The following is a 22,365-nucleotide window of genomic DNA, read 5'->3' as shown; positions in this document are numbered from 1 at the left end:
ATTACACAATTATGTGATCATTGTTTTACCAGTTTTCTTAAAAATCGTCAACATTTTGTTAGTGCTATCTGAATAAAGTTGTAAGAGCTGGGTAAAAAAAGAAATAAGTAATAGTTTTAAATCTGACATTTTTGTTGATTGTTCAACACATTCCTTAAAAAAAAGTGAAAATTGTACGTACTACATTTATAAAATATTTACCCAACAAAATGATTCAAAATGTTTCAATAAAATAATCGCTGCATAACCATGGATCATACATTTCTGATAGTGTTCTACTATATTTCCTTCGTGGGTTTGCTGTCTGATTATGTTATGAAGTTTCAGCATGAGGAAACATTTTTATGTGGGAATATGTAGTGAAAAATTAAGTATTAGGCGCGAGTTCGCAAAATTCAATCCTCTCAAATACTTTTGTTGGAGTTAAATACAGGCAATTGCAGGCAAGGTTAAATTGTTCTTAATAAATTTATCTACAGTCATTTAGATAGAACGTCTCTCGTTCCTGAAGTAGAATCAGAACGTATTCTTCAGTAATTTATATATTTATTAATTTTCTTAACGATAAATAGTTTAATTTTACGAAAATATTGGGTGATTTTTTAAATTTCTGCTCTAGTTAGCCATGACGCTTACGTTAACCGTTTCAATTGCATTGCTGACGTACGCGTTATGACCAACGAGAGCAGAAATTTAAAATATCACATGGCACTCTCATGACGTTACTTTCTTATAGAATTTCAGAAACATTAAATGAAACATTTTAAAAATAATAATAATAATAAAAAATAGGACTATTTTAAAAAAAACTGAAGGTAGGTATATTTAAATCGGTTTGTTACAGTCATAAAAAATAAAACCATATGACAAAAATACCATTAAGACCCTACTTAGGTGCATATTTTTAATAGACTTTTATGTAATTTTTTTTAGATATTGCTTCATTCAGTATTATTTTAAGGCATCAAGTGTAAGAAATTTTAAGCAATAAAAATATGCTGCCAAAGCACAAATTTAATATTAACGTTGTACTCTGAAGCATTTTTTTTTAAATTTCATATGAGGTCACCAAAATGTTCGTGTGGTTAAGCCGATAAATTATAGTATTCTAGAAGTTGTGAACCTTGAAAAATCATGAGATTAATACTCAAATAAATGTGTTATATTTTTCTGTAAAACTTCATTTAATATCTATTCATTTGAGATAATATCAACATTCTAAAAAGGATAAATAATCAAATTTTAATTAATGTTGACTTAAGATTTGACTAAAACTTACAATGTTGGTTATCCATCTCTGACATAGGTGTTCAGAACATATTTTTTTTAACAGTATGAAATGCTTCGAGATTTACGAAATAGTTTGTGTGAGGTGGTAAAATTTTTGATGAATATGATGAGTTTAGCTTTGTCTAGATAATGCCAACATGGTTGGCGAAAATATTTTGTGCGTTTTCGTTTTTTACCAGATATATATATTACGATTATGATAGTAGTGTTAAAATTTACTGATCGGCGAAAAAAACGGCCATCCTGAAATATCTCGCGAAATCATTTTAACAGTTATTAATTTAATTAGTGAATGTTATTTTAGGTATTAGAGAACCATTCACTGGTTGACACAGGATCTACAAATTAGCTAAAAAAAGACACACAAAACACAATTAAATTTAATTTAAGAAAGTAACAGAAACAGTATCCCAGGATAGCCGTTTTTTTTGCCGGTCAGTGTATAAAATTTCAAAGTAATAGGTATTTGTTCCCGTAGTTCTGAAGATTGCCTTTTTTTACATAGTATAAATTACACATTCGCGAAAATTGTTCTAACAATGCTTCCTTGCACTTCTAGAAGTAAAAGCTTTTGAATCAACTACGTACATTGTCTGTGCTTTTTTTCCCATAGTCTCTAAGTATGGAGTGTTCAAGTGAATTCAAGTTGGCACTGATTATTTGTAAATGTTGTGATGTCTGCAATAAACCTAAAATTTAATAGATGACAGCCAACAACGTGGAATGGTATGTACCTACAACCTAACCTGATTTTTCAGTGTAATAAATTTAACGATTTTTAACAACTCTGTCAAATGACATTTATACACGATACGACAGTATAGATTAACAAACACATGGGTTTTTTCGCTGTTTTCTGCTATTAAACAGAAAACAACGCCAACTTGATGAGTGATGACTTTTTCCATTGAACACTCGTTGTGTATTGTATTAATTGATGTCGAATTATATAAAAAAAAATGTTAGTGCGATAAACATATAATATAATTCTTGCTTTAAATATAATGCAACGTATTTGTTAACTAATAGATTACTAAGCTATAAGTACTTTACATGAAATTTTTAATTGTTTTTTAATCACCTATTTATTTAGTGTTTGTGTCGTCGCAAAATTTCAACAATTTGTTTGTGTATTTTCTAGGATAAATTATAACATTCTATTGCATTTTTTTTAATATATTATGTAGATCAAGTAAAATAAAACATGTAAGGCTAAGAAGTATTAAATGTGTTACACGATAAGTTTCAAGTAAAAATTACTGAACATAGCTTTAAAAATTACTTCATAATCGTTTTGAAGACATAAACATACAAATTTAGGTTACTGTTCTACCATTTTCAGAATAATGTAAGGCAAATTTAAAATTTTAAATTACTCGGTAATGAAATTTTGGAAATCATCAGTAGTCGTTGTGCTTATGCTTTTAAATACTCCTACATCATTTGTGAATAAACGGATCTATTTTAAAATTAGTTGCATTTTTATTATTACATAATAATATATAATAACATCGTAAATTACAATTTTTTAATCGTACGCATCAATAGCCTACCAACTGACACGTGGTGCAAAGCAGATAATAAAGGCAAAATTTTTCATATTCCCAAAATTTTTTTACACCAACTTTTTGCACACAACGCGTCTAAAACCTCTGTTTATAATTGGGTGACCATAAATTTTTCAAGATTTATGGTGCCTAACGTGTCGGTTCACTTGATAGGCAAATACGAGTCACCTTTCAGACGTTGTGGAATTTCTGGAACTGACAAACACTTAGTTTTGTCGTTTTTAATTTTGATTTATTTTCGCATAAATCATGCCGATCACAAAATTGATTCTTCTGTACAATAATAATAATAATGTAAATAAAGCAACCCTTTTACGTAGCGGTGATTCAAATGCGACTGAAACCGATAGCAACTACTTCAGTCTATTGAGTTTTCAATACAGTTTTTAGACATTTCATATGCAGATATGTAAGTTTTTTATGGAGAATGTAGCCCTTACTGCTAAAATTATATTCATCAACATTCCATTGGCGGTACACAAGGGCTGTTGGCATGACAATATTTAAAGTCGCATCTCATTGGTTGTCGGCTGGAAGGGAGGAGCATGAGGGAAAATGTTCTTGCCGTAGACAAGCCTCACTAAAATGTACTGTTAGTGAATATCACGCATTACGTTGGTGAGAAGTGTAAAAATAAATTTTGCTATGGTTAAAGTAGTTTTGAATTGGGCATAGAAATAATACTGTGTGGGTTAAGATGACTTAAAACAGGTTTAACATGGAGGCAGATGGAACATCGAGCACGTCGAACGATTCAAACAACGGGAGTTTCGGCCAAAGTATAAATTACTATAATGAAAATTTATTTTTCACAACAAATGGAAAATTGGACTCGTACTTTACCAGTGATAAGCCTGGAAGGAAAATTTGTGACAACGAAAAAATAACAAGAAAGATTGAAAGTTTCAAAAAAGATGAATTTAGTGCGAATAGTGTTCATAAGACTAAAGTGGATGAGGTAAATAAAAGACTGTCGTTTTTTGTGGATAACTATGAAAAGAAAATTGACGTCAACGGTGAACACAGAAAAAATTTAATTGAATTCTACAATAAAAAGAATATGGAAAACAATAGTATTCACTTGCATGGTGTAGATTCGTATGGAAAAAAATCTATTGGATTTTCACCTGATCAAGTAAGTAATAAAAATCCTCCTGTACATTCGACAGATGTGCATTCATGTGAAAATTGTTTGTCTAATCTATGAGTAATCCCTGTATAGTAAATAATTAACGAAATTGCAATTGTCGTGTACCTACATTTCTAATGTATTTTTACAAAAATGTTCAAAATGGGTCAAATGATTTTTCACTTAGCTAAAAGTAAAAAGTAACCTTTAAATGAAGCATGTGGAATGAAAACACTGTATTTCAAATCTTTATTATTACATCATTATTACAAAACCATACCCATCTTCTAACATAACACTTTCGTTTTTGGAAAACTTAGAGTAATTTGAGTTCAATTCTTTGTGCCTTCCGTGGAGCCAAAAAAACATTACATTTTCCTAATTCGGGTTTAAAAAGTACTTACTATCATTTGATTGGACGTTTTTCTGAATTGTTAAACCTTAAAAAAATATTTGTCAATTGTGGAAGATTTAAGGGATTTTGTGCATATTTTGTAACCTGTGTTACATTAGTAAAATCGTCACAGCATCAATGAACGAAATATTTAAATGTAATGTAGATACATACATTAAAAAGTTAAATCAAAAAACGGTCATTCATGATATAATAAGTGGAATAATACATAAACTTAAGAAAATAATAACTCTTGGATGCTATAGGACACAACAATGTGTTAACAAGTGTATCTTTGATTTTTATTTGGTACCCAGTACGTGTTACAGCAATTATTTGCTGGGGAAATAGGTATGTGTTATAAAACTTATTTCAACAATAATTTTATAAGAATATTATTTTCTAGACAAAAATATTTACATAAACTTTCATTCTAGATCGTTTTTATTCACTACCGCAATTCGAGTGTTTTTCAAGTTTTAATTTTTGTATCCATTTATTGCTAAACATCAGTTTGGTTTTTTCGAAAAAAAATTCACTTGAAGTTAACTGAGGTGTCTCGGTAGCAATTTTTGTCTCTTCTTTCAATTATTATTATTTCATTGCAATAAACTATCCATTTGTCTGTTGTCTCTATCTTATTTGGCACTACCGACTTGAAAAACTTGAAGAGAACTGCAAACTGCTTTTAGGTTTCATAATTCAAAAAGCTTTTGATTTCTGCTTCAGTGCCAAATTTCGGTATTGGTTGGTTTAAAGCTTCATTAATTGCGACTACAAGAATGTTTTCAGTTTGATTAATCAAAAATAAAATATAAACAAGTATTGCACTGCGATTCTCTTCTGTTTGCTTTGTTGTACAGGTTAATATTTGGAAGATTCTTTTGTGTTAAATTCTGTTATCATTTTCGGATATATGGTTTCTTTTTTTCTTTTTTTGTTTACTGGAAGTGACACTTATAAATATATATAGGGTGCCACATTATTTACGGATTTTAGAATCATTTGATGACATTTTAACCTTCATAACACATTTATCGGTGAATAAAAGTTTCTGTTAACTTGTTTTTTAAAGGTATCGTTTTGTTTCTGAGCATGAATATTTAATATTACAAAGTGCGACTTTATATACTTATTAAGTATTAAGATTAAATGATGCATCTAAAAATATCATAGTAGCTTTTTCGTTATGAAACTAAAACTTTGGACATAGGTTGATAAAAGTAATTTTTCGTAGGTTTTCTTAGATATGATGAGTTCGATAAACCGAGTGATCCATCATGCTATTTATATGATGGGCCTAGTTTCTGCTAAAATAGAGACAAAAATGGAAATTTTAAATTAAAATTTTTACAAAATCAGTGTGCTTTTGACAATACAAGTTTAATTTTTTCAAACTATTTTAAAAATTTGGTCTAAGATTATTTTATTTGGACAGAGCTTTCGTTGCCTCTGAAGTACAGTGGAACAAAAATACCTTTTTCGAAAAATTATAAAATTTAATTTCGAGGCGTAGATCAATTGGAATAGGTGCAGTGTAAATCTAGTAATAACAGACTCACTCTTGTTCTTTTGGTCACCCTGTATATATAATTATAAAACAAAGTTAATTTTGTTTAGATAAGGCCAACGTGTTTGGTGAAATGCGTCGGCAAATATTTTGTCTGTTTTCGGGTTGTGGGAATAAGCGTCATATTTAAGACCAATTTTTGATAGTGAACAACAAAAAGTATCTACAAGTTGCATACCAGATTTATATAAAAACTCTCTTGTTTTTATTATTCAATAAGCAAATGTAGGTTTTATCGGATCATCAACTTTCTTTCATACAACTGCTGGTGTAAAATAGTATCTACTGCAGATAATCCAACCCCTAATTCTTGCTGAATCTCCCTGTGGGTTATACTTACATTTTCCTTTAAAACCGCGTTTCGACAGCGGCAATATTTTCAGAATACTGGTAAAGGAGGTCGTTTAGATTAGGTCTCGGTGTGTTTTGTAACGTACATACATGGTTCCTATTTCAGCAAGGGCACGTATGTCAATTGCGACACGTGCAGTGTAGTACTAATAATAAAGCATTATGGTGTACTGTTTTTGAAATTTGATCAATAAAAATGTAGGTATTAGCAGTGACACTGCAAGAAACAAAAAAACCCCATGCCACATTCGAACGTGTGCGATTTTCACTTTAAAAGTCCTAAGACGAACAGTTTGCGCGATACGCTAACGAATAAAATTCTAGAATACCTAGAATTGTATTCGTATAAAAATTTGCTGTAAATTTCATTTTTTGCGAAAATTTGGATGCATCAGGAAAAGTCTCAAAGCGGATTCTTAAATAATAAGTAGAGGAGTACGTTATTTTATAAAACTGAAATCCCGCTTACTATGAACAATTTTGAGGGGATGTCATCACATTTGGCAGGGATGATTAGGCAAATTTTTGTTAGGTTTTTACCATCTACACGATATTTCTAACATATGATGTGCACATAAAATTTGGCAACAATTGGTCTTGTGGTTTCTGTCTAAAAAAACCTGGACAAACAGCAAATAGACAGACAGACGGAAACAGTAGACCCCTTTTTTAGCACTCTAGGGGTCTTGAAACGTGTAGAAAATATGAAAGTAGCCAGTCGCCGGATGGATGCCAAATTTGAAGCGTTTTTCTAGAAAAAAAAAAGATTACACTGTCAGATTTCTACTTCTTTGAATTATATCGCTCAATATTGTTGGACATTAAAGCAAGTTTTGGTTTCAAATCGATTAGAGCATAATTATTTCAAATATGTAATTGACACAGTTCATGTAACACCAGTTTTTTTGCCAACAAAAATTAATCTATTTTTACTTTTGTAAGCTAGGGAAGTATTGTAATAGGGTCTATCCGATGAATGGTTACTTTCATCGTTTGTGGTCTGTCTGCTTGTCTGTCGTCTATCTATCTGTCTGTCGTCTGTCTATACGTCTGTCTACCTGTCTGCCTGTGGTTGCCTGTCTGTCTGTTTGTCGTCTGTCTGTCTGTCTGTCTGTCTGTCTGTCTGTCTGTCTGTCTGTCTGTCTATCGCCGGTCTGTCGTCTGTGTCGATTTTTATTAGACATCTTCGAAACCACTGAACCAATTTGTTGTGAAATTTAGGAATATTGTCAGATGGTAAAACACTAACCAAAATTTGCGTGATCATTGCCACCACCAATGGGACGACATCATCTCCAAATTTATAACTGGTGAATTTTATTTAAATTTTATAAAATAAAATACTACAGAACTTGTAGTTTGTAAATTCGTGTTGTATTTTTATCCTAGATATCCAGATTTTTGATAAAAAAAAATCGAAACTGTATTACAACATTTTGAGAATTAATTTTAAAGCTGGAAAACTGAATGCTCTGAAATATTGAAAACGTTTTAAGGTTATCGTAGCAATGGAAATTTCTTAATCAACATTCATATACTTTTCTCCTTCTCAAAAAACAAAACTGATGACGTCATCCTAAAATTTATATAGAAATCTGAAAAGTATCATGAGTCTATGTTTGTAGTTTATCACTGCCTTCATATTTTTTGTAAATACTTATATAGATTAAAAACAAAATTAAAAAAATGATGGAGCCAATTTACTGATCGAATCGAGAACAACTCACCCTATTTTCTCGAACGTTTGAGTTACACTACTAATTATTAATATTATAGTAAGATCATTTTAAAAGCATACTAATAAAATTTTCTGACAAAATTACGATTATTTGGTTGACAACGGCGAATCGGCTTTTCGCATTAGGGTCGTTGTAAACTTGTAAACCATGTCGCGTGCCTACAGAATTTCCTGTGTTGCCCCAAGCAGATGGCCTTTGGCGTGGTGTTATAATTTATGGTTTTAGAGTTTTGCGGGTTGGGTTGTTTGACTAAAGTTGTAAAATATTATTAGTACCTATGTATTTAAAGTGATCTTAGTATACGTTGCATCTATTCAAGTTGATATACGTGTCTTTGCTTGCATGTTGATAACGTCACCATAAAATTTTGTTATGGAAAAACTTGCTTGAAAGATACGCATTCCATACTTCCAGGGGAGAATTGCATGTGCTGAACTAGCGCAGGAAAAAATTAGACCGGCGCCCCTAAAAAGCCGAATGGGCATGTTTCTTTACTTCTACTTTAACAGTACACACATATATAAATATTTTAACTTACAGGAGCTCCCATTAAAAAAATTAAATTCGCCTGTATCTCAGGGGCGAGGAAAGTTCTGTATAAATAACTTTAGATCAATTTTTTTCCTTTACTTACATTAGTTCAAAATAAAACTTTATATTCGTCTTTATAAAATCAGTAAAACATTCTTTTCATGTGATGTTTCTTTTAGAAAAGGTGTTATTATAATCTCAGTGTATCTATAGCATATTTATATATGGGGGGGACACGATTTGATTCATGAGTTAAATATGAAGAAATAAAACAGGTTGTTATTACCAATTAATAGACGAAATTGTGTGACGAAAATAAATACAAAAATACATTCCATAAAAGGAAAAAAGGATTTGTCCACATACCTTTTTGCCTTCGGTCAAAATTTTACGTTGATGGCATCAAAAGTTCATTTTGGACAGTTTTAGACGTTCCTTTAAAAACCGTTGCTTCTTTCAAATGATCTGATAAAGTAGATAATTCAGCCGTAAAATCAATCAGACCTGGAAATATACCTAGATTTTGTGGTTTCCTACTTTCATCATGTCCACGTTCACTCCACAAAATTTTATGCACATTATCAATCATATTATAGGTATATGGCAACTTTTGTCGACCCTTGCGGTATGTGCCCGAATATTATTAAAATAGTTGGTGTTTAGTTGTTTCCGAATGTTCGTATTACCGAGAAGGTTATCCAAGAATATTTATCATACCTGTTTTACGTCTATTTCGCGCAGCATGAAAATTAAAACCCTGCCGAGCACTGTCAGAAAGGGACCGCCGTCCCATTCAATGAAATGGCTAGGACGTGTGGTTTCCATGGTAACGGTGTAAACAAAACATTTAAATCAGCAATGATTCGGTCTCTATGCCCGGCTTTTATCAGCAATACCTAACATACATATTATAGGTATATCCAAGACACACATCTTAAATTTTAAGTGGATGTAAGTTTTGATACAGTTTATACAAGTGGAGCGAGATAAAACAATTAGTTTTGATAATTTTTATTCCTACACAAATTGCCGGATAATTTTTTAAATATTGAAAATTACTATTTTGTTATGTTCAGTGTGTTTGTAGACGTTGTAATTTTGGGTTTTTTTTTGATGATTACAGGTTTTTATATTTTTCTCTTTAAAATATAATTGTACTGACATTGCCGAGAAATGCCGACACACAATGAAAAAAAAAAAAAAAAAAACAGGAAAAAAATATGTTGATAATGGCGTACCAGTAATTTCTCCTTTCTTAGGTTATTGTTATTAGGCTGCTAATTATCATCAAAATTGACATTATTTGAATTTTAAAACTCCACAGACAAGAATTATTTCCTCGCAAATAGTTTGGATTAGTCACCGTAAGTTAGGATTGAGCAGTGAGTGAGCTTGTGTGTAATATCTTTTTTTGTTTGTTCCTGAAAACAATCTTAACATCGCTAACCTCATCGTGATTTGATATGTCAAAACGTCGTCTTCGTTGATTCACTATTAAAGTCTCTCCAATCCCTTAAATGTGACATGTGAGGACGCATACGTCGGGAGGGAAAGGAATCTGTAATGTCGGCTAAATGTCTGTCATGGTCTGACTTTTTGACACAATTTGACATCATGTATTTCGGTTTTTACTTGAAAAAGAGGCAAAATTTCGGTACCGGTGCCAAAGTCACAACGCCATGGGCGTGGATGGTCTTCAAAGGGATATGCAGTAGGAAAATTTTTCTTTGAGGTGTTTACATTGTTATCGGAATGTGTCTCAGGAATTATGAAGCTGCATTCTGGATCACGTTTAGTGCTTGCTGGGTAGCTTGAAGAAGTAGGAACAGGTAGCGGTGACTTGGAACCATGGAGGAACAAAGTAGGAACAGAGCCGGGTTTAATTCTTTTATTTGAATAATAACAACTTCTCTCAAAAGTGTTTACCACAAATGTATAAATTATTGGCAATATTATCACCTGAAATGGTTTTAATGGGTATACATTCCCTTAGGTAAAAGATTTATGTTGGGGTACCTACTTGTAGCATTAAAAACCTTTTTGCACCACAACCTTTTGTTCACAGTGTTTGAAGGGAATCTGTCCATTATTTTGTGCTCTCTAGGATCCTTGATTACCCCACAAGCAGGCACAGAGCAATATTTTTTGGACATTTTGATAATATCAATTCAAGCACAAACTGTTTTGGCGCGTGACAAAACGGATTAATTACAGATTCCTGTAACTCCCGAAGGGGGTGACATCTTTTGATATTTTTCCTTTTGACAAGTCGGACGATTGTAACCAATTGGAGAGACTTTAATAGTGAATCAACGAAGACGACGTGTCAAAATATCAAGTGACAGAATGGTTACTAAAGTAAATTACTAAAATCCAGGTTTACAATTCAAAACTCACATTGTGGGCATTTACGAAGGTTTACTGCCAAGTGGTTTTTTTCATTGTCCGATGACGTAATTACTAATTAAACAAGAAAAAAATTATATTATAGACCTAAGAAAATTTGACATTTTATTAACTTCAAAGATGTAATTCAAATATGTGATGCAATAGTAATTAATAACATTATATTTTAATCAAGCAAATGTTTTAAAGATACCTGGTTGCAGATAACGCGCCTTTTCTTATAAAACAATATTGTGAAGAGGAAAGAAAACTGAAAAGAGAGAGCAGTTCATTAGAGAAGCTTCTATGTGATTTATCAACAAGAGGTTAAAAATCAACCCAGATTTTAACTGTTTCCATAACAAATATAAAATATTTCCTATTAGTGTAGTTGCTACGGTTGAAAATTCAAAATAATTTAAAACGAGATGAGTTTATTAGTTAACTAAGAAGTAACTTTTCAGCAGCAGGGTTCGCTCTAAGAAGAAATAAAGTAATAGAAACTCACAACGCTGTGTGAGAAAAGTGTATATTTTGCACGTGGAACGTTTGAAAAAGCGTGTCAAAAATAGGTAAGCATCGCTTATAATCAAGGTGAAACTATGTTTAGAAGCAAATAGAGATTTTTTGAACATATTGTTGAGTGTAATGAAGTACTCGTCGATGTTATATTACAATTACATTCTCAAAATTTATAAATAAAAGTAGCCATTCTGCGTTTTAATATTTTGATTGTTTTTACTTCTCCAGAGTAAGCTAAGGAAGTATTGTAATAGGGTGCATTGGAGGAATGCACTCTATTACATCCTTTCATATTTTTTCAACGTATGACACCTGGTGTACGATAAAATAGGCTTCCTATTTCGCTCGGTCTGGTTGTCTGTTTAATAATCTCCGAAACTACCGGATCGATTGTTGTAAAATTTTACATGTGTTATGAATATAGTGCAGATGGTAAAACGCTTACCAAACTTCGCCTAACAATCCCCACCAATAATGTGATGATGTCATCTAAAAATTGTACATTGTACATGTGTTTTAAATTTTACAAAATAACATATTCCTGTACCTCTAGTTTATGTGCAAAATATGATGAGTCTATACTGTGGTTCATCAGTGCATTCACATTTTTTTTAGAATTGCTTATTGTTTAGTCAAAGAAGTTAATGAATGAATCAATTTATTTTCTCACACGATTTTCCCAAAAATTTAGGAACATAATGCTCCTATTATTAGTATTACACTGTACCTATCCAAATTGTCCTTGTAAAAATACATATTGATGATGTGCAAGCAAATTTTGAAATAGAAATTCTAACTTGAAATTGACTCATACCAAGTTTCTTTATACTACTTTGATCTTGTCTGCTGTGTGCTAACCCGCCCTGATAAATATTACGAGACAGAACCTTTTGGATTTCGACAACAAGTGGTTTGTTTAAGTAAATGTAAACATTTTAAGTTATCAACTAAACTATTTGATATGCTACACCTATAACCCCTAGAAATGTGTTTTCTAGGGGCTATAGCTACACCTATTGTCGATGCACAATGAAAAAAAAGTCACTTGGCAGTTGACATAAAACTGGTACACGTAAAATTTTATGTTTAACAAGCTGCTTAATTGTTACTCAAAATGAATTAAAAATTTAATTTAATTTATCGTCTTGACAGTTTCAAATTTTGCAATAGAAATCAAAAAATGCCTTTAACTGGTTTTCAGAAGCATATAATTTGACAAAGACTTGACGAGGGTGACAAACTGCATGTCAGCAAAAGTACATTTTATTGGCTAACAGAAAAATTGAAATTTTTGGGTCCATAATACGGAAACCAGGCACAAAACGTCCAAAAATTACCACTGAAAATGAAGATCATGAACTCGTTCCATACCCTTGTTCCATAGTCACTCTGACGTTTATTTTTCTCATGCGTTATCCACCTGTCATGGTATATAACCTGGTGTAAGAAAACAAATTTACGCAGGATAAATTTTTAGTCTATCCGTATTTTCTTTTGCCAGCTTTGTACCAGCTTCATATGTCCGCCGACTGCAAGTATGGATTTTGAATTGTAAATGTGGATTTTAATAATTTATTTTAGTAACTATTCTGTCACTTGATAATCTGACATTTCAAATCACGTTGACGTTATCACGTTAACGTTGTTAAGATTGTTTTCAAGAACGCAAAAGAAAAGATATTACGTACAAGCTCACTCACTGCTCAATCCTTACCTACGATAATTATCAGCAAGTATGAATTATGAATAACCCAAATTGTTGGCGAGGAAATAATTCTTGTCTGTGGAGTTTTAAAATTCAAATGTCAACTTTAATCACAGTAGCAGGCTGACAATCTAAGAAAGGTGAAATTAGTGGTATTCCGTTACCAACATATTTCTTTTCCTGATTTTTTCATTGTGTGTCGACTAGAAATAACTAAAGACATAATTTTTTTTTTGACCCTTTCTTAATCATCAAATTAAATTCATTTCAGGAGAACACGGATTTAAAAATATTTCCAAATCTACATTTTTGCATACGGAGAAAAAATTTCGTATACACGCATATGGCCATCATGGTGCCCTTTTCAGTGATACATTACTACATACCGGGACATTTTTTAAATTATTCTTCTTTCTTTTAAAACTATTTGTTTCCACAAATTCGAAAGATCAGATACAAGAACTGTTACAAAACTAGTTTCGTTACGAAATTGATAATTGATAACAAATGGTACTGGAGAATTGGTTTCTTTGCACCACTACCCTTATCAGGCCGTCGTATACCTCATTTGTCTTCTCTTGTACGTCTTTCTTGACCTCTGCGGTACTTAATAACATCGCATGACGGTAATTTTTTTTATCGCCAACCGGCAATAGAGACATGCATTACCATAGCGATTTTCGGAAGTAAACAAACACTTTATTTTACTGTAAAAATCAAGCACTTTACCTGCCGCTCATAATTGTCAACATAACCATGACTGTATGACATTCTGTCTGTCACTGTCACGGTTCCAACGAGAAAAGTTCTGATACGATTGCAGAGTCCTATGTTGAGGAATCTGTGCTCAATAAAAAGAAAATCGCAGAGACAATTTTAGGTGAAAGTCAAACTGACAACATATTTGTTGCCAATGATAATTTTACTCAAGATTCACCTAATGAAATTATTAGCACGGCTAATCCTCAAACATTTTCACTTCAAACTCCTTCGACTTCAGGACTCAATTTTTATTATCCGTCAGGTTGTACATTTACATTTAATATAACAAGTAATAAGTAGATATCTTTTGACTCATTGTTATTATACGTTTACTGTCATAATAAAATGTGATAAGTCATAACATTTCCATTATTTTTAATTATAAATTTTTAAGGTTGGCGATAAAAATTTGTATGCACCACGTCAGTAAAGGATCTTTATCGAACTCGCCTGTTACTCGCCTCGCTCGCTTCGCTCGCTCGGCTCATAATCTCAGACTCGTTCGATAAAGAATCACTTTACTGACTTGGTACATAAATAACTATTGCAGTTTCTAGAATTGCAGTAAATCAATGTTCTCTTTCCCCCCTTGTAAAATCACACTCAAAACATGTGAATCAGAAAAATCACATTCAAAACGCTGTTAATTAGCTCTCAAACAAAACAAAGCAATAGAAAAAAAAACACCAATTGAGAAAGCTCTAAAAAAACTAAAACGTTACACGCCCCATCACGACTTGATTTGACGATTTAGTCAACCCAGTTATCAACAAATGTAACATAAATGATGGGATTCTAAGCTGCCAAAAAAAAAACAGATCAAAAGAAAGCAGTTCTTTGGATCCCTATCAAAACACATAATCGAACGTTATCAGGACCTTTGTTATACTACATTATCTGAACCTTTTAATAAAAAGTACCGCCATAATGAATTTGAAACTTGTTGGTTTGCTGTTGCCTTTGTCAGTTGTCTTGTATTTCGAAGACGAGTCGTTCGTTACGAAGAAAAAATGTTTCGAAGAGAGTAAGTACAACGAAGGGACGAAACGTATTTCGTATCACTGCTCAAAGTTTATTCCTCTCATTTTTCATATATTTTTTACTTCAGTTTTGGTATATTCATATAATTTTCGTTGGAAAACTTTTGAAAGTTATTTCTTTAAGATCTCAGAAAACTGTTTAATGGAAAAAATGAAATATAAAAATGTCATTCAACAGTACAAAATGGTGTTGCTGTCATTTAAAGAAATTACGCATGATTTAGACACTTACGCATGATTTAGACACATGTTGTGAAAGTTGTATCTTTGTTTTTTTTTTATTTTTTATTTGTTATACCTAGAACTGAATAAATACACTTATATACACCGTGTGATAATTAATTATCTTATTATTCCCATATATCTAACGTGCGATCCTTTAAATTTCGAATCTACGTTGGCTTTTGAATAAAAAGTCATGTCGTTGATAGCACCAATTTTCAATGTGTTCACTTTTTTCGGTTAGATATTACTGTACCCCATTTAACTTTACCTAACGTTTCTAAACTACCAGCTCATCTAGGTTAGACATTTAAAGTATCGCACCTTAGTTGTAATCTCTTTCTGCTGTTCATTTTAAGAGCCAGTTTTATGTTTAGGTGCAGTGCATGTGTGAAGCTCTTCATCAGCGAGGTGATATAGAACGACTGGCAGCATTTCTGTGGTCCTTGCCGCCGTCGGAACTACTGAGAGGGAATGAGAGTATTCTTAGGGCACGGGCTGCTGTTGCATTCTACAGAGGATCATATCACGAATTATATTCTATTTTAGAATCACATTCGTTTAATCAAAGGTGGCATGCCGAATTACAAACGTTATGGTTTAAAGCTCATTATAATGAAGCAGAAAAAGTGAGAGGCAGACCGTTAGGTATGTTAAACGGAATTAACTTTTATTCCTAGTGTTTGCTTGTTTTTTTACGCTAAAGGTGCAGTTGATAAATACAGACTAAGAAAAAAGTATCCCTTACCGAAAACTATTTGGGATGGAGAAGAAACCGTGTATTGCTTTAAAGAACGTAGTCGAAATGCTTTAAAAGAGTGCTATTCTAGAAATAGATATCCAACTCCAGACGAGAAGAGAGCTTTAGCGAAAAGAACTGGATTAACGTTAACTCAAGTTTCAAACTGGTTCAAAAACAGAAGACAACGAGACAGGACGCCACAACCAAGGCCGTTAGTAGCTGATCTATCTACTGTAATGTTGGAATCATATTTTTTTCTGTAGATAAATGTTTAGTGTATAATGATCTAACAAGGGGGATGAACTCTAAATATACCCCCACCAACTGTAAAATTAAGCGGCATTTGGTTTTAATTGTCAACTATTCTTTTGAAATTAAGCAAGAGCAGATACCCACATATATATTAAAATATAAAATTAGTTTAAAATCTGAACATTAGTAGGTGTTTATTTATTTTAAACCGTCGAAAAAAAAACTGTAGATGGGTATGAGTGATTTTGAAAAATATGGTACACTTTTTTCATGTCAGATGTTAAATATGTTACACATTTTTCGTCGTATCGCAGCTGTTGCTTCAGGCCTCGTTTTACTTGCCACCTAAAGAATATCTCTGTATGAAAGCATAACTCCTCCATGTTTAAGAATCTTTTTTGGTATAATATGGCCTGTTTTCAAATTTTTGAGCAACACATATTGCATCCGCTTACACTGATTCAACTATGTATATGACATAAAAGCAACTTATAAGAAGCACATTTTTCGGGGAATTACAGTTATTATGTAACGAGTGTAAAGCGAAGGTGATGTTGAATAAGATAAAATAAAATTACAAAATCAAATTTCATTTAGAAGTAAAATCGCTTTAGAGTTTAAAAAAACTGAAACTTCACATATGTCTGTCACAAAATAACGTATATAAAATGCAAAATACCGTGAATAGAAAAAGTGTAAAGATTCTGGCAATTTTGATTAAATTAGAGGCACAGTTGCATTAGAAAATTAAATATCTATCAGCAAAGGCGTGTAAATGTTTATGTGATCACAATGCAAAGCCAACAAAATTGCCAAGAAAAATGTAAAGCAAAATTAAATAATCATCATGAGGCAAATTTGGCTCCTCACTAAACAAAATGTTGTTGATGAAATTGAAATCATTTTGCAGCTGCTATATCCGAACATGTAAAATGCTAATCTTCAAAGAAAGTCAGTCAGATTTTCTAAAACAGTTTCTAAAACTCAGATTTCGTTGGCCAAATGTGTAACAATTAAAATACTTCTCCGTCTACTCACAGGGCAATCGTTTTCTAAACTCATTTCGAGTCTTTTGAAAATTTTATCTGTTGGATATCTACGGTTTGGATATCTCTGGGGTACAAATTTGCCGCCACTAAAGCATTTTTTGATACTCTCCATAAATTAAGACCATGTCCGTTTTCTCTGTGTTGGTAAATGAATATCTTGGCAATTTTGGAAATAATTTTCAACTGCGCAAAATTGATAGTGACATAAGAATGCAAACTTGGATTCATGATATTTTTTTAAATTCTACTATGAATCAAGGAACAGAAGAAAAATGGGGTGCCTATCCGAATAGGTCAAATTCGCCATTTACGCTGAATCAGCCTGTATTACACTATAATGTCTATTGTAGAAGCAGAAAAGTGTATTTTGTGAAGTACTGAGTCAATAAAATAATATAGGTTTGTCTCTTAATTTTTAAACTGACGTTTTATTAAATTAATACTAGTTTATCATTATTAGATTTTGTCGTCGCTTAGAAAGGTACATGGTACAGTTGGCTCCAGAAAAAACTGGAATGAAATTTTTGTACAATGTAAAATGTACCTGTCCCTTACTTGTCAATTTGTTAAATATTTGTCAACATTTTGACACAAAATTTTTGGAGTATCATTATTGTTCTAACCTGTTTCAGAATAGACCGGTTTAAATTAGAAAAATTCACAGAGTAATCTGTCATGCTAACTTTGACAGTTTCCGTTTTTTCTGGAGCCAATTGTACATTAGAACGGCTGAGAATAGGCTCATAAACAAGAGAGTTAAAAAAAACATAAAAAATAACGATAAACTATTAAGTATGACAACAACAGTACCAGTTTCAATGTGCGCTCGCCCCATTTTGTTGGAAGCGGGGATAATAGAGTCCAAATGTTTGTCCATATCGTTGTGTAGTTATTGTCAGAAAATATGGGCACTATTATTAAAGCACATGTGTGACATAGTAATCCAAATCCCCACTTTAACTATATACTGTATAATGGTGATCTATGTTCAAAAGGGCACACTTTGGGTAATTGTAACAGGCGCATACTTGTTCACTCACGCGGTCACTTTTTGACTCTCACTAACGGGTAAATTGGCTCCCGACAGATATACTAGTTGGCTCCCACCTCCGGCTGGGTAAGAAAAAGAAGACAAGGGATTATACAGAATTATGGTTATTTTCACAAAACCTTAATAAAATGAAAACATAAAAATTTTTGTTTCAGGTTAGAGTTATTATTTCATTAAAGTTCATTACGACAATAAAACAGACACAAAACATGTTTGAATGATTACACATAATAATTTAAATAAATTATTATTATTGCTATTGTTCTTATTTGGCTGCAAGGTTAAAGTATATGATTTAGAGATTTTACCCTTTGTATGTAGTACTTTACCGCCACCAATTTCTAGGAACAGAAATTTTATGAATCGGCAGATACCTTTTGCTTTTTAAAACATGATATTTCTGTAATTCATACAAACATAACACCCCTGATAGCAGAAAATAAAATGTCTACAGATCATCCCCTCACCTCAGGAGCCAATTTACCTAAACCCATTTTTCGTTGGAAGGTCAAAATGTGACAGCGGGGGCCACCTCGTATGTACATATTGTAACTCTAAAAATAGGACAATGCTTCATTAATCATTAATTCATTTGAGAACAAAATAAAGCTCAGCAAGTTTTCATAGCCTAATGGTACAACTGTTTAAACTTAAAAGTGGGTATGAACTGAGATATGTCTTTTCTAAATTAAACCATAAGATAATTCATTTTGTTCATTTATACTGTATTCCTAATAAATAAATTTACTCACAAGTGGTCAGCAATGTGATATTTTCAAACTTTTTAAAAATCCGGAAGTGAGCTATTTCTGACTTTACTTAAATCGTAATGTGAATAAATGTGAATTTTTGTATTTTTTAACACCAGCTAAGTTACTCGTATTATACGGAAAACAAGGTGTTAAATTAAGACAGTTTTATTTACTTATTTAAAAGGTATTTAAAACTTTGAACTATTTTGGAAAGGAATGAAATACTTTCCACCTATGTATAATAGTACAATACCCTATTTCTGAGGCTTTTCCCTGAGACTGAATGAGGCATAAACATTTATTATCAATATTTTTTTTTGAAGTAAAATATGGATACCTGAAATAAATCTAACAACAATTTCTCACCATAATTACTGCCTACGGCATGAACTAAAATCGCAAATTTTTACTTTTAAATCTGTATTTTTGTAGTTTTGAGAATACACGTTTTTCGATAAAAGCAAGTATAAAATGACTGTCTACAATCTACTTCTCCAAAAACTCTAGAGGTTGTGTTAATTCCAGTGGCGTAGCTAGCCCTCAGGTCCTGGATCAAAATTTCTTGGTTCACATTTTTTGGAGGGCTGCTTTCTCAGAAAACAGACAAACACACTTGCATAAACAAGATTATTAAAAAAAAACAAAAATTCTAATTAAATACTAAATAGGTATTCTTTTGTTTTTTTTTAGCAAACATATTTGTTATACAATCCACAGCTGAAGATCTTAATTTCTTAAATTCTTCTTTTTCTATGGACAGTATAGATAAATCTGATAGGCGTTCTTGACTCATAAAAATTCTGAGATTATTTTTTATCAATTTTAATTTTTAAAAGTTCCTTTCAGCTGATGCGGTTGTAACCGGAAGGGTCAAAAATATAAAGCAAGCTGTTACAATTTTTGAGAAACTGCAAGCACTTTTGAAACTTATTAATGATAATTCTAATTCCTTAATGGTATGAATGCTAACAAATTTCTGATTTTAAACAACTTTTCAACGCAATCAATTGAGCATAGAGATCAACTGTCAAATCATTATGGTATTTACTAGCCAATTTTGCTGCTTCCGTTTTTATTACGGTTGCGGTTGGTGTACCTATAACTGTTGCTTATGACCCAAATCGTTGTAGAACCCAGTATGTCAATTGTATTCAAAAGAATATAACAAAGATTGATTTGTTTTTCTCTGCCCAACTGAAACTGAAATTAGGAAACTAGGTTCAGCATCGTTAACAAAGCAACAAACTATCAGGAATTGTACAAATGCATCTAGGACACTGGGTTTTAATTTTATTCAAATGTCTCAACAATCGAGATTTGTTTCTTAACAGTATATTGGCTTGAAAATAAAATTTAAGAAATGCTCCATTTAAATTGTATGTGTTTTCCAAAAATATTTTGTTACTTGACGTTCCGTGAGGCGACAATGATAGGAACGTTTAAGTCATTAAATAGATACTTACTGAAGGAACGACGAATTGGACTTCCGGTGAACAGGTGGAGAGGAATTTAATCAATGGTAGCAGTGATAGTTTGAGACTAGCAATGTTTCTGTTAAAAAAAAACATTATTCATAAAGGAAGGAGATATTTTGATAAATCATTCATGTACCTGGCTAAAATAATCCCAAGGAACATGTAACAACGAACCATTCTTAGACGGTAGAAGATATTAACAATACATATATACTAAACGTTTTTAAACTTCCTCAGTTGTTATTAAAAAATCTTGCATTTACTGAGTATCCCGGAGCGGACCCCTACGATCACCCTGTTTCTTTGGCCATGATCAAGCTCCGTGTCGTCAACCTCTTGAAACACAATGTCTATCTGTAACCTTCTGACTTGAGAACAAAAAGCCCAGGTACCACGGTCCACTGTTTTGTATTCAACTGTCATTCATCTATTCCAGGAGTATAATAATTAAATATTATTGATTTCATCCTAGTAATATTAAAACAATGAGTTCTAAACATCGACGAACAAGTTCACTTGATTAAGTATCACGATCACGTAATCTATTGCCTGCACAGTACTTTCTAGGAAGAAATATCTACAAAGTTGATAATCTTTATGGTCAAACCCAGTGGTAAAATACGATCAAATTCTTTCATATTGGGAAAGTTTTAAAGTTAATTTTTGACAAAAAGAAACTACATCATTTTATTATGTGATGTAGGTAAACTGTGGACAATGAATATTGTGGTCGTTTATCTCTGTACATTTTTATTATCCGAGCGAAGTTTATGTGAGAACCTGAAAATTATTTTTTTTTGCTATGGAACTTTTACAGAACACCAACTAAAATTTATTTATTTATTCCCTCCAAAAATTTAAACTATAGAATAAAATTTCATGATTTGTCTTAGAAAATACGTAAAAAAATTCATACTATAAATAACTTTTAGCAAGTGTTTATACTTTAGTTAAAAAAAGATTGGGTTAGGTAGGTAAAAGTATAAAACATGTTGCACATCTTAAAAACCATTTATTGAAAAAAAAAATGTATAGATCTTGCATGGTTAAAAATGTATACTACTTTTTTAATTTTACGTTTGTTTGTTTTTGAGGTTCAACGTTATCGTTAGTTTTTTAAGCGGTAGATCTCGAAAAATTCTTTAAGGAAACAACAAAGGAACCGGTGTATGTGTTTTACAAAAAGTAACAAATTGGCCATTTTAGCCAACGCATATTAGTCTTCTCTTAAAAGAAGAAAAAGAAAGAGCTCAGACATGAGTTATTAATACAAATAATTGTAATAATTGTATCCTGAATTATTACCACGTGCGAAAGATTTATGTAATAAATAACAGTTATAAAATTAAAAAAACAACAATTCGTCCACTGAGTTTAATATCTTTATATCTGAGTGACAAAATGCTCACTGAATGTGTAAACCTAAAATTCACACATTGTTAAGAGTGGGTGAAATAACTATTTCACACACTGCCGCAGAACAAAAATAAGTTTGGGGATAAATTGGTAGCTGTACATTCTAATTATATTTTTTTTAAGTTATTTTATTGACTAATAGTTTTTTAATGAATTACAGGGAACTAATTTTGGGTAACATGTCACTCAACCAAAGTAGCATGATGTCAGCCCATCAAGGAAGTCTCGATATGGTTGCGTTTCAAGCTGCTTCAAAACTTTTTGACTCCAACTGCGGTGTTACTTCCTGTTACTCCGACTATCAAATACCGTAATTTGGTGTATTCATACCTAAAAAGCATTATACACCAGTCAGCACTAAAGTGACAACATCTTTCCTTCACTTTGTTAAGGACACTCTCTTGTAAATTTTTGTAAATA

General features: G+C 31.9%; 1 protein-coding gene across 1 annotated transcript; it reads left to right on the top strand.

The window, feature by feature from the left end:
* Positions 1-3,576: 3,576 nt before the first annotated feature.
* On the top strand, positions 3,577-22,259 carry LOC135135462 (homeobox protein SIX6-like). The gene is made up of 4 exons (XM_064064519.1): positions 3,577-3,993; positions 15,586-15,856; positions 15,915-16,161; positions 22,106-22,259. The coding sequence occupies exons 1-4, from the start codon at positions 3,577-3,579 to the stop codon at positions 22,257-22,259; spliced, it is 1,089 nt and encodes a 362-aa protein (XP_063920589.1).
* Positions 22,260-22,365: the final 106 nt, after the last annotated feature.

This window comes from Zophobas morio, unplaced genomic scaffold (genome assembly GCF_036711695.1).
Source record: "Zophobas morio isolate AGI-343-1 ecotype UQ-CSIRO unplaced genomic scaffold, CSIRO_AGI_Zmor_V1 ptg000024l, whole genome shotgun sequence".
NCBI lineage: Eukaryota > Metazoa > Arthropoda > Insecta > Coleoptera > Tenebrionidae > Zophobas > Zophobas morio.
The sequence above is the reverse complement of the archived record's forward strand: the minus strand, read 5'-3'. Positions and strand labels throughout refer to the sequence as shown.

What these genes read in the sequence shown, in the direction of transcription:
- LOC135135462 (XM_064064519.1), top strand. Translation starts at nt 3,577, where the DNA reads ATGGAGGCAGATGGAACATCGAGCACGTCGAACGATTCAAACAACGGG. An exon ending in TTGGATTTTCACCTGATCAA is followed by an intron (nt 3,994 to 15,585) that starts GTAAGTAATAAA and finishes TTTTATGTTTAG; the next exon opens with GTGCAGTGCATGTGTGAAGC. An exon ending in AGTGAGAGGCAGACCGTTAG is followed by an intron (nt 15,857 to 15,914) that starts GTATGTTAAACG and finishes TTTACGCTAAAG; the next exon opens with GTGCAGTTGATAAATACAGA.